Genomic DNA, 19,383 nt, shown 5'->3' with positions numbered 1-19,383 from the left:
TACTTGTACTTTACTCGAGTATATGATTTCTATGCTACTTTATACTTTTACTCCACTACATTTCAGAGATCAATATTGTACTTTTTACTTCACTACATTTATCTGACAGCTTTGGGTACTTTATTAATTTAAGTTTTTTTGCCAAAAAAAAAAACCCATAAGAAGGATTTCTAAATTATGATCTTTGTTACAACAGTTTATAAAAGTGCAGCTGTAACAATTAGTTCAGTCGATTCATAATGGAAAATTAATAACCAACTGTTTTGGTGAATAGTTAAGTGTTTTTCTATTTTATTTATTGTGATAGTTTTGACATTTTTGGGAATCTACTTTTTTATGATTTTTCTCATTTGGTACTTTTACTTTTAATATCTTAAATAAATTGTCCTGATTATACTTGCTCACTACAACCTAAGTACCATTTTCAGTGCAGAAGTTTTACTTGTAACAAAGTACTTTCACAGGATGATATCAGTAATTTTACTCAAGAAAAGGATCTGAGTACTTCTTTCACCACTGCATCACCAACTTCACCTTAGCAAACTGATAACCTGTTATATAGCAGACATATTACTCAGATTACTCATGTTGCATGTGAAAGGGTAAATTTGGCATTTTCCAACCTGAACTCTATTTTATCGTGATTTTGTTTGTAAATGACTTGTGAAAACAATAATTCTTGAATTTGGTCCTGTATTTAGGAGAGAGGGCTGCAGCCAGCCTGCCGTGCAGCGCCAGTACTGTAATCAGGTGGGCCTCTCTTGCAAAATCACTGTACATGCCTTAAAGTTGTTTCATTTTTGTCACAGTCAGGTTCAGATTGTTAATTTAAGTGTCTTAAGTTTCTCTTCACCTTTTGCTAAATACAGTCTGTTTGTTAAGTGGACTAAATGTCTAAAGTCTAGGTCTAGGAGTTGTCTTCCTCTGAAATCTCACAAGTCTTAACTTATTGCAGTAAGACAATGTTGCAAATGTTAGTGAGAGGGAAAAGTGTGCTGTGCTGCAGTACAGAAAACAGCTTAGTGTCATCTAAAAGATTCTCAATGACACATTTACAGCGTTTTCTTCCTGTATGTGTCACATCATTACAAAATTTCTTTTTGAGCGAGACTTAGACACACCTCTAACACTTACAGTAACAATCTGAGCCTGACTGTGGTAAAATAATTACCACTTTTAATGGACGTACAATGATGATGCACAATTGCCCCGCCTAGTTATATTGCAAGCTGTAGCCCTCTCTCTCTACTTGACCATTTTCAAAATATAACATTCACATCAGCAACTTAGACACAAAACCATGGGAAAATAGGGGAAGGGTTAAAAATGGCAGTTACCCTTTAATGTCTTTTTTATGTGTTGGGATGAATTGCAACAAAGAAAAAAACAGGTATCTTGTCAAAACAGGCTTTATTCTGTACAAAACACAGGGGAGTTACATTACAAAATAAACCATCTACATACCTCAAAAAAAACACAATATTTCAATCACACAAACATTCTCAGCCAACAACTAATCAGTTCTGGGTCTAAGTACTTCCAAATTGCGGCAGCTGACGGAGAACAGCTGATCTATCTATGCAGTAACAAAAGGAGTCATTAAAGATTGTTATTATTAAATAAACATCATTCAAAAATGGAAAATGGGTGTGTCCTAGTGTTTGAACATGAAGCATATGAAAATTGTGTTATGCATGACATAAGAAAAAATAAGCACTAGGTAGTTCACATTCTATCACCTAATGGCTTTACGATGGCATAACTACAGCTGCAAGCTAATGATGCACTCCAATAAGCAAAAAGCTACTTCGTTTCTCCCAAACATCATTGTCTCAAAAGGTGAAATAAAGCAATGCTTTCAAATATGCATGATACAGCAGCAAAACCAGTGTAAGTCATTTCAGATATTCTATGGACAGTAATGGAAAGGTAAATACATGTGAAAAGACAAGGACCACACATAAGTGAATGTAAACTTTGCATAACATGAAGGGATTTGTCCCATCTCTGTGGCTTTAACCAAAAAACAAATCCCTGCAATGGTCAAAATTCAAATTGAAGGCTCCAAGTATAAGTGAGCAGGCCATCAGAAGATGCCACTCGGCAGCTCCTTGCTAAACATGCCATCAAAGTCCAGCTCTCTGCTCATCAGATCCTCCTCTACACTCTCCAGTGCCCACTGGTGATCGGTCAGTTCCAGCGCCTCCCACTCAGCCTGAAAACAGGGACAGACATCACATGAACAACTGAGCAAAGCCCTCCCTCATTAACTAACTATACTGAAACTACACTGTGTACCTTGAAAGCTTTATTTGTATCTGCAGGCATGGCCATGGCGGCACCGCTCATCTGCTCCTGCATGATCCTCGACTGGTCTGCACCTGTGGGACAGCCAAAACAATCATCATCTGGGAATGGAAAATAATCATCTGAATACAAAGCTGTTTCTGCAAAGATAAGGTGTTACAACATTTATAGTTGCATGATTTACTCAGATTATATGGCTGACTTGAATTGTATATAAATATCGGTAGGCAGGATGCATGTGTGGCTTAAATCTACAATTAAATATTTTTTTCATCTTTATATTCCTGCTAATAGCATAATGACTATGACAATGTCTTTGTTATCATGAAGAACTGAAGCTCAACTGAATATTATTAAGAGTTAACATGACAAAATTAATATTACTGTTAAACCTTCAGTTGCTAAAACATATTCATGTTGTCGCTAAAACTACAAACTGCCATAACAAAACACTTGAAATCATCCTAAAATTACCATTATCTTGTCCTAGAATTAACGAGTACATGCTTCGTAGTCCAAACACGTTCAGGAAATACCATGAGGCTGAGCTCACCCTAAAAGATAAACACACACAACGAAAAGAACAAATAACAACAAGGTCACATGCTAGTTTATACAATGTCAGACATGTTGACTAAGACAGCACTTCTCTCCAGATCTTGTTTTATGAGTTTACCAGGAAGCATCCAGTGAAAGCAGCTCTATTCCTTGCTGCAGCATGGGCTTGAAGCGTAGTGTGAGAGGGAAGGGAACCTTAGCTGTGAAAAATAGAGCACAGACACAACTCAATGTAGGATTTCCATGTAAAACAAATATCTTTTCTGGTAGCATGAAAGAATGAAGACTTTTTTTTGTCCACGTCACTTTCTGCACCACAAATTATTACTTGTTACAAATCCTGAAAAGGTCCAGTTGATCCAGCCTCCGATGAGGATCATGGGAAGCACATTGGTGACATTTCCTTTCATCATGTCTGTCAGCATGCTGGGATCTGTGAAACCATACAAAAGGTACAATAAAATGCACTCACTGATAGTCTTGCAATGGATTGATTTTTTGTTGTTGTTGCTACATATATATATATAAATGTGTCACAATAACTATTTTTTGACAAATACAGGCATTAAGCACAATACACCCATAAGCAGTACTGACAAACATTTTTCATTTAAGGGTCTAGTGAGTTTGATTAGTAGCATTTACCAGGGAGGTTGCAGATTGCAACCAGCTGACACTTCACCTGTGTGCCAAATGTGTTTGAGAACTATAATGCCCGATGCAAAAACGTAAATAGCTCTATCTAGAGCCAGTGTTTGGTTTGTCCGTTCTGGGCTACTGTAGAAACAACATGACAGACTCTGTGGATGAGAACCTGCTCCATATGTAGATATATAAGGCTCTTTCTAATACAACAAAAACACAATTATTCTTAAATTCAATTGATTATTCACAAATAAAATAGCTTTGAATGTTATCTGCAATTTTTACCAATATATCCCCCTTAATCCTACATGCTGGACCTTTAACTAGGCTCTTGTATAAAGGGTCATGGTGGGTCATAACACACCTGATTGTGTCATCATGTCCTGTTTATTGGTAAATACTTAAAAGGATTACCTGTCATTGGAGAAGGTGGAACAACCTTTCTTTTGGTCTTCTTAAAAAATCCATCTTCTTGATTATTGAAGTAGAACTTCCTCATCAAAAAAGACTGTAACAAACAAGAGATTTTCAGTCAGATTGCACACTGTAGTTATGAAGAATAAATGCAAAGACAGGTGTTTTGGTGTTGAGCGTGTATTTTAAAGGCAATAACTTGTACATGAGTTGGAGACAGATGATGAAATTACCTGTTTGGGAATGTATTTTCCATTTTCTCTGAGGATCCTGCTCCGAATAAGAACCTGGCTGGATTTGGAGATGGAACAACTTATATTAATCGAGACGAATTTCAATTGGGAGGTATTTGTTGTTGTTTTGCGGTTTTAATGTGATCCACCTGACAACTGAAGAATAGTTACCTGTCAGAAACCTGCTCTAACGTCAACTTCTTGTCACTTTGAAGAAGAATGGATACATAATGCCGAATCACCCCGACGAGAAAGGTGATGAAGACGATGGGTAACACCACCCAAAGTCGGATGTTGGAGTCGAGCAGCAGCTCCGGCTCAGCCATACAGCCTGGTAGCTTAACTAGACAATCAGAGACAGCGAGACGAGCGTCACATACTTTCAGGAAATAACAGGCAAGTTTAGCACAACTTTTGGCTGTCTGAAACCCTGCTCCAACTATTGAGAGGCTTTATTTTTTTGGTCACAAATCGCCAGATTAACAATGAAGATGTAGCTATATAATGCTACCACCGAGGGTTGAGCTGTCAGCCCCGTTAGCTAACGTTAGCTAGCAAGTGTGATTAAGGAAACATTTATGGTAGCTATGAAGCTCTAAACTACCCTTCACAAGTAGCAACGGTGTGGTTTTTAATAAAACAGCAGCATTAATGTATGAAGCTACCACCGATTAACAGCTGACGCTAGTGATTGGCTAATGTTAGCCAGCGGGGCTACCTTCTTCCTGATGCCCGGGTCACAGTTGGTGGGAGCAGGCGAGTCGTCCTAACGCAGCGGAGACCACCTGGACTGTTTTCACAGCTGCGGGAGACGCAAATCACACGCACTGTGAGGTAGTTTAATAAATTCAACAATATTTATAAATTCGCATCCACTGCCGTGGCCATCGCGCTGCGGTGTTGACTTCAGGGATGAGAGCAGATTTCTGCTTCTGCAGGTCATCCGCATCTCAGCGGGACTGCAGCGCCACCCCGCGATGATGGAGGGAAGTGTCCGCTCGGGCCAGCCAGTGTCCCCCTGCCAGTGATGTCCTCATTGAGACAGCCTGAGGTCTCTTTGTGTTAAGGCGAACTGTACCAGTGGTGTAAGAAATACGCATGCAGTATTACAGTGTAGAATTACTCTTCTACAATTAATTAAAGTCCTGTGTTTAACAAAGGTAGCTACTGGCATGAAAAATGGGCTAATTGAGAATCAAAAGTATTCATTAGGGCTGAAAATTATTTATTTTATTTTATTATATTTATTATTTTAAGGGCTCTATCTCAATACATGATATATATCTTGATTTCTTAAAATCTTCTCAAAAGCACTTATTAATGCGAAAACTGGGAGACTGAATCGAACATTACAATGTTTTGTTTCCCAGATTCCCTCTTTGATGTGACAATGTTGTAGGAATGATTGCTGGTACTTTGAAAAAAATATTAAAACAATTCAATTTTTAATCATTAATCATTAGTAATGTCTATATAATGACCAAGTGGGTAAATGTAAGTACTAAAACAAATTGACCTGTCTGATAAGTTGAGAAAAGTACATTACTTTACAGTAATGCAACCTTTATAATCAGGACAAAACTCACTTTATTCCATATCCCAATATGACAATATTCAATATCTAGGACGATATATAGTCTCATATCACAACACAATATAATATCTTTATATTGCCAAACTCTAGTGCTCATTATCCTACAGAATGGCCCATTTCAGAATTATAATATTTTTATCATTGGATAGCCAGCTATTATTGGTGTATTAATGTGTACAGCTGGTAAAGGTGGGGATAATTTGGATTATGTATTATACTGCTGGCTAACTTAACAAATTTACAGGATCAAGAAAAGTCTTATCTTAACCGATTATAATCCATTATAATTTATAACAAACCCACAAAGTGACGGTTATTATTAAATGTATTAAATTAATACAGTGGTGTAAAAATGTAATACTTTCCTCTGAATTGTAAGTATAAGGAAGGAGAAGATGGAAAAGTGCAAGTACCTGAAATAGCACAGTACTTGAGTAAATCAACTTAGTTACTTTCCACCACTGAAAAATACAGTTAGTATTAGTGACATGTTGTAGGTTACACCTAGTACCTTGCTCCTAAATTTTGAGTAAAGTGACAGCTTTACAATTTAATTTAAAGTCATCGCTAGTGTTGTGTAGAATTCAATTTTTTTTCCATTAAGTTTCATTAATAGATATTTAGGAATTACAGATGGTGATGAGGCATGTAAACAAGGAGAACAGTAATCCTAATTGCAACTATACAATAAAAATTGCAGAAGATAAAAGGATTATGTCATACTAAAACAAGCAATTTTTGAAAGTTTTTTTTTATTTTTAAGTATATGTCAAAATACAAATTAACACAAAGTCCATGTATTAATAACTTATTTTTGTGGAAGTAGATTTTCCTCTCTCACCTAACTGAAAAGCAGATAATGGGCAAGACTGTAACCTGAGGCTAACATGGCTCTCTGCTTGAAAAGTTTAACTTAATTTTATGCCATATATGTAGCATAGTAGGGAGTCCTTGCTCCATCTCTCTTTCATCTAAGGGGTCCCTGCCACCCCTGTTATAGGCAATTCAAACGGTTGCTGTTTATCCACTGCTATATATTATTTATATATTTCTGCACAGTCGAATATTAAACACATGTTTTAATCTGATGTTTTGGTAATTTCTAATTTCACGGGGATGCAGTGCAGATGCATGTGTCAGTGGGTGGCGGTGTTGCGCAGTGATTGTGTTTGTTCTCACTTATGAAACAGAGAAGAAGACGGTCCTGCTGACCGGAAGAACCAGATAAAAAAACATCATCAGCAGTCTGCGCTTTTATACGGTATGTAGCACGAAAGAGCTCTGGTTTATATTTGTCGTTTCGACTGATGTAATATGAGATATTTTGGGCGACGCTAGATAATTCATACGGCATTAAACGTGTAAGCTAACGCTACTCGCACACAGCTAAACCGGCCCGGCTGCTGCTGTGTTAGCGCAGGGCCGCTTATCTCAGCAGGTTGTCGCTGGATAATTAAACACATTTTAATTAAAAAAAAAAAAACCAGACTGATCTGATCGTTTAACGATTAGTAGACCAGTCACATCGGAATGTAACGATGTTCTAGAAATTTTAACATTTTGTAATAACATCCACTGCTTTAGTGTAATTTTTTATTGAAGAGTATTCATGACAAATCTGCTTTATAGCTGAATAATTTCAAAGCAAATAAAGGCACAGGTCATAATCTTTAGCAAATTGGCTTTGTTTCTTTCAAAAACATGGAAGGAAATGAACAATGACAGAGCAAATGAGTGGGGTTTTTTTGGCAAGAAAAAGTAAAAATTACAATACAATTACCTGAAAATTAGTAAATAATAAATAAATAAAAGACGTAACTAAAAAATACAGAGAACAGGAAAGTTACAACAGACAAACAAGGAAATGCTTGAAAGTGTATAATAATTCTGTAATGTAATTTAAATATGTAATTAAGATAATTATAATATAGTTTGTCAGTAGATTTATTTCCTAGACATTTTTCCCTAGCATTTTAAAAACGACTTTATAAATCTCCAAATTTCTTGCAATTCATGGACATTTCTTACCAAGTTACTTGTGGCTTTTTTATGTTTTTGTGAGAAATTGCACTGATTTGCTGTAGGTTCAAAGCTTTAAATGATTTAAACGGAGTTGTAAAGCAGCACCAGAAAAGCGATTATGCTCCAGCTTTTAAAGAGTTAACCTTTCAATCTCTGAGGTTTTTCCTGATGTTTAACAGCAGCTGAAGATATTTTTGATAGTGATTTCATGGTTGAAAACTCTTTGATTTTTCTACAGAGTTCCTTGATCCTCTATATTAAACCATGGGAGCTGATAAAAGGTAAGATGAACATAATGCAGAGCAGTCGACTGGATGCTTGACGGGTGCCAGTTCACCTCCTGGGCACTGCCGAGGTGCCGTTGCTCCAGTTGCATCATATTATGGCTGACTCTGTGCAACTCCCCTTAATTGCATATGTGTGGTGTGTAAAGCCAGGGATAAGCAGAAGCTACATTTAAGATGATAATATTTGAGAATTGTGTGAATAGACAAATAAAATCTAACATAATAAAAAAAATAAGTCACATATTCAGTATTTTTTATAGTGACACCCATTTTGTATTTCAGGCTTAGTCGGGGTGAACGTAGTGGAAGATATGGTCCTGATGGGAGGAGAGATGATCCAGAATGGCATGAAAGACGGAGCAGAGATGTGGAGAGGGATTATGATCGACGATGGGATGATGATAGACACAGAGAGCGCTTCGACGAGCGCAGAGACAGAGACAGTCCAGAGGTGAGTGAGCCGAAATGCCTTTGTAAGCTCATGTTTCTTTCACACCTGTAACAGAAACAGAACTGTCATAAAAATGGAATAATAATAGCAGTATTTGCTCTGGTTTGTTTGCAGCAGAGGGGCCGGAAGCGACGCAGTAGTGATAGATCCGATGACGAATATGATGGGGATTACCCAGACCAGGACTACAAAATGGAGCAGGAGGAGGAGAGCAAGACTATTATGCTGAGGGGTCTCTCTCTTCATGTCACTGAGGATGATGTAAGCAAACAAGTCTCACTGAGTCTCCCTGATGCTTTTTAAGGGTTAAGCTGCACAGAGAGAGACAGGGTAGAGCTGCCGCCTTTTGGTTCATTTTTCAGAAGTAACAGCGAAACCTTGTAAAGAGTGTGACGACGTCAGAGGCAGAGGGGTGCAGGCTGTCAGCTTTTAGAGCAAAGCTTAAGTCTGTTCACTGAACCGGGATGGGTGTAAAGTTATGAATTCTCATCTGAGATCCTTTGTGGATGCAAATAAATTTAAATTGTAAAACTCATGAGGCGGCTTCTGCACTAATCTGTTTAACATTTGGGCTGGCACGACAATTTATCCGTCATCAAGCAGCTGATTGTGGGAGTTTTTGGCCGTACTGGTCTGGCTTTACCACAAGTTTTGGCGGTTTGTGCAGGAAGTTTGTGCAGTTGTATTTGTAAGTTGTATTTTCAGCTGATTTCTGACTAAGTTTGTAAGGAAAAAAAGCAGCTGATTATTTCTAAAAATGGAGCCATGTCGTAAAGTTTGATAAAAGTGTTAGCTGTATGTTAGTGAAACTGATGGGGAATAAAGGCTGTATAAAGATGTCTGCGTATGCACACTAAACAAAAATGAAGCCAAAATATCCTGGATATGCTGCCATTTTGTGCTGGTGATGTCATTTGGAGCCAGAACCTGCAACAATATCCACAGCCTCAAATTCCTGCCCATACACCTTTTTCGACCAGACATGCTTAGCATCACTGATCAGGAGCGCAGACATTGGCACACACAGCTGTCAATCATGACGTCAAACCCCAATTTTCTATCATTAAATAACTGATAAAAACCAAATGCACCAGAAAAATGAATACCTGAATGTACATCAGAACAACCTGAAATGACAAAACATCATTAGGAAAAATGTATTTGATGTTTAGTGTGACCTATCTGTTACCATAGAGGAGGCGTGGTTTATGACTCCAGCCAGCCACTGGGAGGCGATCAAGATGTTTTTGCTTCACTTTTTGTGGAGCTATCATGTCGTCCACCTTTATTACGCAGTCTGTGATTGCAAAATGCTGTAAAAGCAACATAAGACAGTGGAAAAAGAACAGATAAATCTGACCCTCTGTCTAATTTCTCCAGATCCGCTCAGCGCTCGAGCAGCTGCAGGGGCCCCAGCCTGTGGATATACGCTTGATGAAGAAAAGGACAGGTGAGTGTCAAATGTCTCACAATCACCTCCACATTCTGTCTCACAAGCCCGCTTTGCCTCTTTTTTTATTCCAATCCCTGAAAAAAGCCACATGTTACAACTGTCAGAAGATTATTTGTGTCACATAGTCTGGTCTTGATGATATTGTCAGGTAAGGAGGTAATTGAATGTACTGTCCCCTCCCATTTCTGTACAGACATTACATGTTATGGTAAACAAAATCTGCCACCACCCCCTTGACCTTGTAAGCACCCCTCCCACCTCCGTGTTTGATTTGAACTGGACTGTACAAAGCCCATTGTGAGTTTGAATGTTGCACCAAAGCATTCTAACTAACACGCCTCCCGTCTATATTTGAATGCTGTCTCTAGGTATAAGCCGAGGTTTCGCCTTCGTGGAGTTTTATCACTTGCAAGATTCTACCCGGTGGATGGAGACCAATCAGGTTGCCTCAACAATCACCAAGTTTAGATTTATTCTTGGAGATTAGAGCCCCAGTGAACCGATACATGAGTGACTGATCATTGAGAGTTGTGCATATTTGCAGTATACAAAGCTAAGACACTGTCAGTATTTAGTTTCAGGAATGTATTTGGTCACTCAAAACTGTGATATCAGAGGTAAACATTTTTGATATCACACTCTTAGCTGATTGATTTAGTGCAGCAGCTGTACAGATGGAATAGTCTCAACTGCTTGATGTTGATGTTTAAAGGGTTTTTTCTTTTGGAAATGCAGTGAAAGCTTTTGTCTGTTCTGTTTCAAATATTCACCAAAATGCTCTGCGAGAGAATATTTAAGACCATAAGCTCAGTTAGCCTTTTGCCTCTCCTTAAGAAAGGAGTATACTTGGTGTTCACAGAGTGAACTGACCATCGAGTGGTTCCATAGCACATCCTGCTCCAGCTCAGTCACTTGGATATTTTCTCATCTCCATTAAAAATCCGAAGAGTGGAGTGAGACATGGACGAGCTGGCAGCACTCCGATCCCAAACACTTAGATCTTTTTTTTTCTTTCTTTTTTGAGAACTCATTCCCTCACACACAGACCTGCAGCTTTCTCTCTGAACTTCACTCTCTACCTCTGTTCCCCTTTTACTCCCTGAGACACTCTACCCAAGCAGCTAAGAGTGTAAGCCTAGCCGCTCTTTCCCGCTCCAGCTGCTGCTCTCACTCTTCTCGTGGGAATATGAAATAACTGTTAACTTTTTGGCTTCGCAGAACAAGCTGGTCATCCAGGGGAAGAACATTGCGGTGCACTACAGCAACAGGAGACAGAAGTTTGAAAACTGGCTTTGCAATGCAGTGAGTGGAATTTGTGACTAGTTTAAGTAACCTTTCTTTGCCTTTTGCACAGATACAGGGCACATTGCACAGTTCTGTCGGAAGATAAGGAAAGGTTGGGGTGATGAGGAGTAAAACACGAGTAAAACAACATACCTGGGTCATACACTGAGTAAAAACTAGAGTTAGTATAAAAGAAAAAAAAAGAAAATCTTTATAAAAGACATTAAAGGGATAGTTTATTCATTTATTTTAAAGAGGGCTTAAATGAGGTACTTATCCATAGTCAGTGTATGACTTACAGTAGAGTGCGGCTGGTTTGCTCCCAGTTTGGAGAAGCTGGCAGAAGTACTGACACGGAAGCTAAGCAATGTACTGCTTTGGACATGGGTTGCAGAGAAATGCATTTTAACCACCAAAAAAATGAAGGCCCCTGCGTTATTTTCAGAATATTTTAGCTGCTTTACCTTGCCATCAGACAGCCATTTTTGATGTTTGACTGAAGCCGTTATATCCATGTATGCTCTCTTCGAAGCCACCAAACTCCTTTTGACAAAACCAGTCATTTTTACCTCATAGGAGCTGCTGGTCCGCCGCTGCCTCGATCAGTTGGTTGGTTTGTGTTATTGTTTGACTTTGTTGTTTTAGGGATAGTTGGGATTCACTCAAGTCACACAACATCAAAAACGACCCAGCTGATAAAGACAAGTAAATCAGCAACTCCTGTGATCTGTGAGGTAAAATTACAGACTGTTAAAGAAGTTTGGTGGCTCTGAAGAGAGCACAGATGGTTATATAATGGCTCAAGTTCCCCATCGGATGGGACTGTCTAACGGCAAGGTAAACAGTGTAAATATCCCATATATATATAGCGTACACTCGGACTGATATTGACTTTTTTGGTGGCTAAAATATGTTTTGTTACTGCCCGCCATCCACAGTGGTACATGGCTTCACAGCTCCTTTCTCAAAACTTGGGGCATTCCAACTGCCATCTAATGTAGGAAGACAATAACTATCATCATACAACCCCACTGTCACGGTTTCGCTTGTATGACGGTGTTAAGCACTAATTTGTAAATAAGTCTTTTGCATGTGTGCTTTAGGTGCTACACTGTGATCCCAGAATATTTCTCTTTCTCTTAAAACAAAAAGACTACAACACTGTCTTTGTTTCATCGCAGTGTGGGCTCTACAATTTCCGGAAGAGGCTGAAGTGTTTCAGGTGTGGAGCAGCCAAAGTTGGTGAGTTGTCACTTAAACGAACCAAATGTATTGTGTTTGTTCTTCTTTGTAAGTACCTTTCACTGTGTCCTGCACTGTTTAAGTGGCTTGCACTAATTAATGGTAGCCTATGTGTCACTCTGCTTTGTAACTGCTGACAGTAGATGGAGAGTCACCAGGACTTAGTGGTTTAAATACTGAGTCTCAACAGGCAGGAGATTACAATGGAGACAGTGAGTGTAATTTTTTTTTTATACCACATAATTAAATAGTCGGGTGCTCCTGTAAACATATTTAACACGTATTCATGTTTTTTTTTATTTACAGCAATAATTTTGAGAAATATTGCCCCTCTTTCTACTGTTGATGGGATTTTGAACATATTGGCCCCCTATGCAAACCTGTCAGCGGGCAACATCCGCCTCATCAAAGACAAGCAAACAGGACAGAATAGAGGCTTTGCCTTTGTTCAGCTCTCATCTCCCTTGGTATGTTATGTCTGTAATCAATATGTTGTCATGATATAAGTGCGTATGTTTCTGTGGGGGTGTTCACGCCTTTGACAATCTTGCATTTTCACTTCCTGCACAGGAGGCTTCTCAGCTGCTCACCATTCTTCAGAGCCTTCAGCCGCCTCTGAAACTGGATGGAAAAACAATTGGTGTGGATTATGCCAAGAGCGCTAGGAAGTGAGTCATCACACACACATACTGTTTGAATCAGCTCTCCAGCAATAGAATATAGCACATATAAGCTCTTTTGAAAGCCGCGCTGTGTAAACTGCACCATGTGGGAATTTTTACCACACACTGTTAAGATTTCTTCTTATTCACTTCTGTTGTGGTAAAAATGAGATGAAAACGTGTTCACTTATTCTAAAAATTCCTAATCACATTTTGTGGGAGAGTGCTGATTTGGTCCTGCAGGCAGGTTTGATCCTTAAATGCAAACGTGGTTAACGCAAACAAAGAACAAATTTTCACCCTGCCTGTGCTACAATTAAGGCTTAACTGATCACACTGTGTCCTTTTTCCAGAGACTCAGCGCAGCCTGATGGGATCAGAGCCAGTGCTCTCTCTGTTGCCAGCACAGCCATCGCTGCCGCTCAGTGGTCATCCAGCCAGGTATCAGGGTTTAAGTTGTGCTGTTTTGTATTTCTAAATCGTTTGAATTTGTTGCATTTAAAATTTTTAATCAGGCATCCTTGCCGAGATGATACCTTTTAAAAGGAAAAAGAAGACTAAGGATAAATCGGTTAACTTCCTGTAATGAAAAATGTTTGCTGTTATGCTAAGCCTACGGAGAAAACAACATTTGATTAATTTTTAATTAAATTGGCGCTTAAACGGATAGTTCTGATGTTGAATGAGATAGTTCTGCAATGTACTGCGGTGGATGGCAGCTGCAGCAAAATGTGTTTTAACCTCCAAAAAAAAATCAATATCAGAGGACAAAGACCTTAATGGTGCAAACACTCATGAAAAAAACATAACAAAACAAAAGGGTTTCACTGCAAGTGACCTCATGTGTTTGCACCATTAATGTCTTTGTTTTGTCTCATGACACTTTTATTGTATTGGATCTTCATGACCTGTCAGGTGACCTGTTCATGTTATTTATGGGGTGTGTCTCTGCACTCTCACGTCTAAAGACGGGCTGTGGCCCAAAACTTCACACGTGTGGAATAGTTAATAATAATTTACTAGTAATTTAATAAGCGTTGATGGGAGCATTTTCTTGTGTGCAGACTTTATTTATTTTTAAAAATGACTCTTTTTGTTGTGGAGTCCGGTGCAGAGCCTAGATAACAGCTTCAGTTCCCCTTTTAATTGTCTGAATATGTTTTGCTGCTGCCCCCATCCACAGCAGTGCATTGCTTAGCATCTGTGTCGATGCTCCAGCCTGCTTTTTCAAACTTGGGGGTTGCCGACTGCCATTTAATGTAGGACGTACAATGACTATGGATAAGTACCCAATACAACCCCACTTAAACAAAATCAGAACTATTAAACCTTAAATATGCCAATTTTAATTTGATGTCTTACTAAAGTTTAAATTAGGGTTCTTGTCTGTTGTTGCTGACTTTGCTCTTGTCTCCTGTATTTTCTTGTAGTTACAGCAAGGTTCAGGTGCCACCTCTGACTATGTAGCTCTACCAGAGGGCTATGCACAGCAAACACAGGTCCGTTTACAGTTTACTTTGATTTCGAAAGTAACTTTAACAAGACAGGCCAGTGATTGACGTAACGTTTCTTCCCTGTGATGCAGGGACAAAGTTATCAAGTGTGGCAGCAGCAGCCTGAAGCATTGGCTCCTGTCATTGGAGATGGATTACTCGGAGGTAATAAGAGAGGTGGATCCATCAGAGAAATTCTGACAGATTTTGACACTATGGCTGGGTCTGCTAATCTATCATTACTATCAATCTTTAGCTGCTCCAGGAATGAAGACATTGATCCCAGCAGCCACAGCTGTGGTCATATCCCAGACGGCTCAGGTTTACCAACCTGTTATTATCAGCCAGCCGGCCATACAGGTAGATGGTGTATTAACACGGCTTCTATGTACTTAAACACAACTACTGATTTCTAATTTACCACTTATCACGCGTTTCATGATGGCTGCAAAAGTAACTAATGATTTTTTCCCCCCTCATTTGCAGTCACATCAGTTAGTGAGGCCCGTTGATGCAGCACAACAGATTGCTAGTGTTAGCGCTGCACCACTGGTAACACAGGCAGCTTCTACAGTTGCAGCTGCTGTCTGTGCTGCCCCAACTTCTAAAACTACAGGTGAGATTAGTTGGCTACTTTGGCCCCCTGCATCAACCTAAAATTCATTTTGTGTAATTAGTGAGGCATGTTTTTTTTTCATTGTATCTGTAGCTGCCCCTGATACCTCCACATACCAGTATGATGAGTCTTCAGGTTACTATTATGATCCACAGACTGGCCTGTACTATGATCCCAGCAGCCAAGTATGTATCCCGTTACTGTAATATACTGCCGAACACTGCATTTGTATGTCATTTATTTTATCCAAAAGAGATTATAAAGTCTTTCCTCTGCTTGTAATGAATAGTACTACTACAACTCGGAGACCCAGCAGTACCTGTACTGGGACAGTGAGAAGGAGGCATACATCCCTGCACCGACTGAATCAGACACGAGCACAGAACAAGTGTCAGCTAACAGTTCCTCAACCACAAACAGTAAAGAGCCCAAAGAGAAAAAGGACAAGCCCAAAAGCAAGTCTGCACAGCAGGTAAATGCTGCTTTATTTTTATTTTTTTAATGTATGGCTCTTAACTTGTCATTCAAATGATATATGTAATGGCTGTTGATTTGATTGCAGATTGCAAAGGACATGGAGCGCTGGGCAAAAACCTTAAATAAGCAAAAAGAAAGTTTTAAGAGCAGTTTCCAAGGCAGCGGAGCGTCCAGGGAGGAAGAGAGAAGAGAGTCTGCAGCAGCCGATGCAGGTTTCTCCCTCTTTGAGAAAAAGGTATTTAGTCGTCTCCACTAGGCCTAAGTGTGTTTTGCTTGAGATCAATTAATTAACTGGGAAGGTTCATTAATTCAGATTCATACTGTAATTTTTTGTACGTGTGAATGAGAACTAAACCCTCTAATTAATTTTTTTGTTTTTTGCCGTTTTGATCTTGAGTTTGTATGACTGATATTAGCCGACTGATATTTTCTCAAATGATCTCCAGACAATGTCCAGAGTTTCTCTTTGTTTGTGTTAGAAGCATTTTCACCTACAGGAAATGCTCCCTTTGGTTTAGGCGAGGGGTGGCGGCTGGTTAGAGAGTGCAGGAGGCAGGACATGACACGGATTACACCACAGTCACGTAGCCTGTCTGTAACTTGGTCATAAACCGCAGAATCTCGTGGTGTTTGCCTGCTGATTTTGGCATCGTCCCTTACTGACAGATGTTCCCAACTGTCTGTATCCCTCCAGTTAGATATTTTTCATAGACTTTTTTTTGTATAGATGATGCTTCTTTTTCGTCCTCTGATATTTGTTTTCTTCTGGTTTCACACGAGATCCACATACCCTCTTGCTCGCTGTGATTTTTTCTGGACAATTGTCCACTCTATTCACACATGAGCTCAGTTGCACATTACACAGACTTTGTACTAGGGAGCTAGCAGGATAAAGTCAATTTAATGTCCAGTCTAACTGATTCAGACATTTGCGTTCTCATATACTTCATTATAAAACTTAATTAAAAAAAACAAAAAAAAAAAAACAATTTCAGGTCTCCAGTGCATGTGTGAGGGGATTTTAAACCCCAAACCAGTGGCTTTTTTATTCATAATTAACATAAGATGAGAGATTGTCATTTGTGTTGTAGACAGTCATATGATCATATAGCTTATTTGTATTGTTTCTTGTTTCCCTTTTTAGCAAATGGGAGGCTTTGAGATGCCATCTTTCATGAACGAACAAACCAAGATCACAGAGCAGGACACTTCGGCAAAGGTTAGTTTGTGTCTTTGCCTTTTTTTCCCCACTCTACAATTATTAATTAAAACAAATCTCATTACATTTAACCCTTTTTCTATTCTCATATTGCAGAGCAGCCTGGTTGCTGCTTACAATGGAGACAGTGATCCAGAGGAGGGTGGCTCAGATAGAGCAGCGGATGAGGACGAAAAAATTACAGATTGGAAGAAGATGGTTTGCCTGCTGTGTCGACGGCAGTTCCCCACCAAGGACGCTCTGCTGCGTCACCAGCAGCTCTCCGACCTTCACAAGGTGAGGATGGTGACACAGCGGGCGCTCAGTCTGCACGAAGCTCCGAATATTCTCAGCGCTGCCATCTGTTTAACATATCAAGCTTCAATATAAAGCACAGAGGACAATATTGATTATATACTGTCTTGAACATACATTGTGTGCAAAAGTCTTTGGCCACCTTTAACTTTATTATTTCAGCAAGGTTATAATGATCATACATATTAATTCTCTTTACTAAAGTATAATCAGCACACAAATATTTGCGCTGTATTTAAATTGCAAATATGTCTGAATTTAAACAGGCTAAAATTGGCCTCCTTTTCCACTTAGCATGTTTTGAATTCTCTTGGAAAGACAGTATGAGATTTACAATATTAATCTCCTGGTACACTAGAAGATTATTTAAGAAAACTTCAAAATAGAGTTTAAGAGGTTCTATGTGTAAAGGGAGTTTACACGAAATTTTGACTTCAGTCTGAATAAGCCATTTTTGTTCTGTCTTTTTTGGCATTTTAATGCATTTACAGTACACTATGATAAACAATGGGAATTAAAGTTGTTTTAAAATGTTTAAGCAAAACTTGGAAATTCAGAGAAGATCGAAACTCACGGAAGCTGAGCTGGAGGAGCTGGAGAGGAAAGAAACTGAGGTATTTTGCTCAAGAATTTTCTCTATCAGCTTTTTTTTGTCAATAAGGACACATTGATCAATGTGTTTTATGGTCATTTCAACAGCTGAAATACAGAGACAGAGCTGCAGAGAGAAGGGAGAAGTACGGTGTTCCCGAACCTCCTGCACCAAAGAAGAAATTCTATCAACCGCCAACACCTACAGTGTGAGTGTAAGAATGAAATGAAATGTGGAATGAACTCTCACTGCATCTGTGAAATTTAATACCTAACATCTCCTGTCATTCCCCATAAATAGAAGCTATGAGCAGCCTACCAAAGACGGCCTTACAAGCGATAACATTGGGAACAAAATGTTGCAAGCGATGGGCTGGAAGGAAGGCAAAGGTCTGGGGCGCCACCAGCAGGGCATCACCGCTCCCATCTCTGTAAGAAGGCTAACAATTTTTTTTCCTCATAATAATACTCTCATCTCTTAGCTCCTAACAGATGGAATATGCATGTCAGTGAGTTCTTTTTCACTCACAAAGCAATTAGCACTCTTACCTGAGGACTACCTGCATCCAATCTGTCTCCTCTAATAACCGTCTTCTCCCCACAGGCTTCATTAAGGACCAAGGGCACAGGCTTGGGTATTAAAGGGAGCTCGTATGAACTCTCGGCATCCGACACCTACAAGGATGCAGTTCGTAAAGCCATGTTCGCACGCTTCACTGAGATAGAGTGAGTAATCAGATTGAAATGGGAAATATTAATGGTGTGGCCAAATGACTGTGAAAAGGAAACTGCACAGACTCAAACTGTAATTTCTATCTTCTCTATGTATATAAATTATAGTTTTGTTTTATAGAGCTAGATATTTTGTCACCAAAATATGTTTTCAGTTGAATGAATCTGTAAATGTTGTATAGTGTTTGTATATAAAATTATGTGGACCCGCTGAGGTCTTCTTTCTGTGAAACTCTGAAGAATCAATGTGACAATTAAACCTGACCTTTGTGCTCTACAATAGTTATCTGCAAAGTATTTTCTTGCTTTACAAAAAAGCATCTTGTTATAAGAAAAATATCATAATAGAAAACAGACCTCTTCTTTTATTAAATGGCACCACTGAGTTCCATGTTGATGTTGATCTGCAGGTTGAGTATGTTTCTTTCATGACATGGATATATAGTCTTGGGAGTGGGGACTTAAAGGTCTCATATTGTAAAAGGTCAATTTTTTAAAAATGTAAAGCACATAAAGGTAATATATCGATACTGTGAAAGTATCAAAACGCTCTATCCACAGAGAAATGCACACAGTCCGTGTTAAGAAAACGCCTTCAAATGAGCCATAAGGACTTCGGAGAGGTTGTGATGTCACAACTATACTATGAAGACCATTTTGAACTTGACAATATAAACAATATAAATGGGTACCATTTGTATTTTTACTGTTGGAATTTGTTTGCAGTGTATGTTAATGACATCAGCTGTCAGAAAGTGAACATGGACCCAGGCTATTGCATAGTATCGCAATTTCAGTGAAATGGTCAT

At 39.0% G+C, this 19,383-nt stretch overlaps 2 protein-coding genes across 3 annotated transcripts; one reads left to right on the top strand and one right to left on the bottom strand.

Moving 5' to 3' along the window:
• Window positions 1-1,393: 1,393 nt before the first annotated feature.
• On the bottom strand, window positions 1,394-5,117 carry emc3 (ER membrane protein complex subunit 3). Its single transcript, XM_042496122.1, has 9 exons — window positions 4,876-5,117; window positions 4,329-4,500; window positions 4,158-4,215; window positions 3,925-4,018; window positions 3,194-3,298; window positions 2,984-3,065; window positions 2,782-2,861; window positions 2,299-2,381; window positions 1,394-2,215 (listed from the first exon to the last, which is right to left on the bottom strand). Exons 2-9 carry the CDS (start codon window positions 4,481-4,483, stop codon window positions 2,087-2,089), a joined length of 786 nt encoding a protein of 261 aa, XP_042352056.1. The 5' UTR covers window positions 4,484-4,500; window positions 4,876-5,117; the 3' UTR covers window positions 1,394-2,086.
• A 1,827-nt stretch (window positions 5,118-6,944) lies between these two features.
• LOC121956097 (RNA-binding protein 5-like) lies at window positions 6,945-18,854 on the top strand. 2 transcript variants are annotated; one of them, XM_042504211.1, is made up of 25 exons: window positions 6,945-7,012; window positions 8,012-8,054; window positions 8,343-8,511; window positions 8,626-8,772; window positions 9,892-9,961; window positions 10,333-10,406; window positions 11,183-11,266; window positions 12,430-12,490; window positions 12,634-12,702; window positions 12,797-12,957; window positions 13,061-13,158; window positions 13,506-13,593; window positions 14,583-14,651; window positions 14,738-14,810; window positions 14,902-15,005; window positions 15,132-15,261; window positions 15,355-15,446; window positions 15,551-15,733; window positions 15,824-15,973; window positions 16,883-16,957; window positions 17,054-17,233; window positions 17,791-17,865; window positions 17,951-18,051; window positions 18,144-18,273; window positions 18,447-18,854. In XM_042504211.1, the coding sequence occupies exons 2-25, from the start codon at window positions 8,038-8,040 to the stop codon at window positions 18,570-18,572; spliced, it is 2,526 nt and encodes an 841-aa protein (XP_042360145.1). In that variant the 5' UTR covers window positions 6,945-7,012; window positions 8,012-8,037; the 3' UTR covers window positions 18,573-18,854. The 2 variants fall into 2 exon arrangements, with proteins under 2 accessions (XP_042360145.1, XP_042360135.1); XM_042504201.1 differs by having other exon boundaries at window positions 12,631-12,702.
• The last annotated feature ends 529 nt before the right edge of the window (window positions 18,855-19,383 follow it).

Source organism: Plectropomus leopardus, chromosome 2 (assembly GCF_008729295.1).
Source record: "Plectropomus leopardus isolate mb chromosome 2, YSFRI_Pleo_2.0, whole genome shotgun sequence".
NCBI lineage: Eukaryota > Metazoa > Chordata > Actinopteri > Perciformes > Serranidae > Plectropomus > Plectropomus leopardus.
This window is presented reverse-complemented; position numbering and strand designations above follow the sequence as displayed.

What these genes read in the sequence shown, in the direction of transcription:
- emc3 (XM_042496122.1), bottom strand. Translation starts at nt 4,483, where the DNA reads ATGGCTGAGCCGGAGCTGCTGCTCGACTCCAACATCCGACTTTGGGTG. An exon ending in TTAGAGCAGGTTTCTGACAG is followed by an intron (nt 4,216 to 4,328) that starts GTAACTATTCTT and finishes CTCCAAATCCAG; the next exon opens with CCAGGTTCTTATTCGGAGCA. An exon ending in TCCACCTTCTCCAATGACAG is followed by an intron (nt 3,299 to 3,924) that starts GTAATCCTTTTA and finishes ATGGTTTCACAG; the next exon opens with ATCCCAGCATGCTGACAGAC.
- LOC121956097 (XM_042504201.1), top strand. An exon ending in GGTGGATGGAGACCAATCAG is followed by an intron (nt 10,407 to 11,182) that starts GTTGCCTCAACA and finishes TTGGCTTCGCAG; the next exon opens with AACAAGCTGGTCATCCAGGG. An exon ending in AGGAGATTACAATGGAGACA is followed by an intron (nt 12,703 to 12,796) that starts GTGAGTGTAATT and finishes TTTTATTTACAG; the next exon opens with CAATAATTTTGAGAAATATT.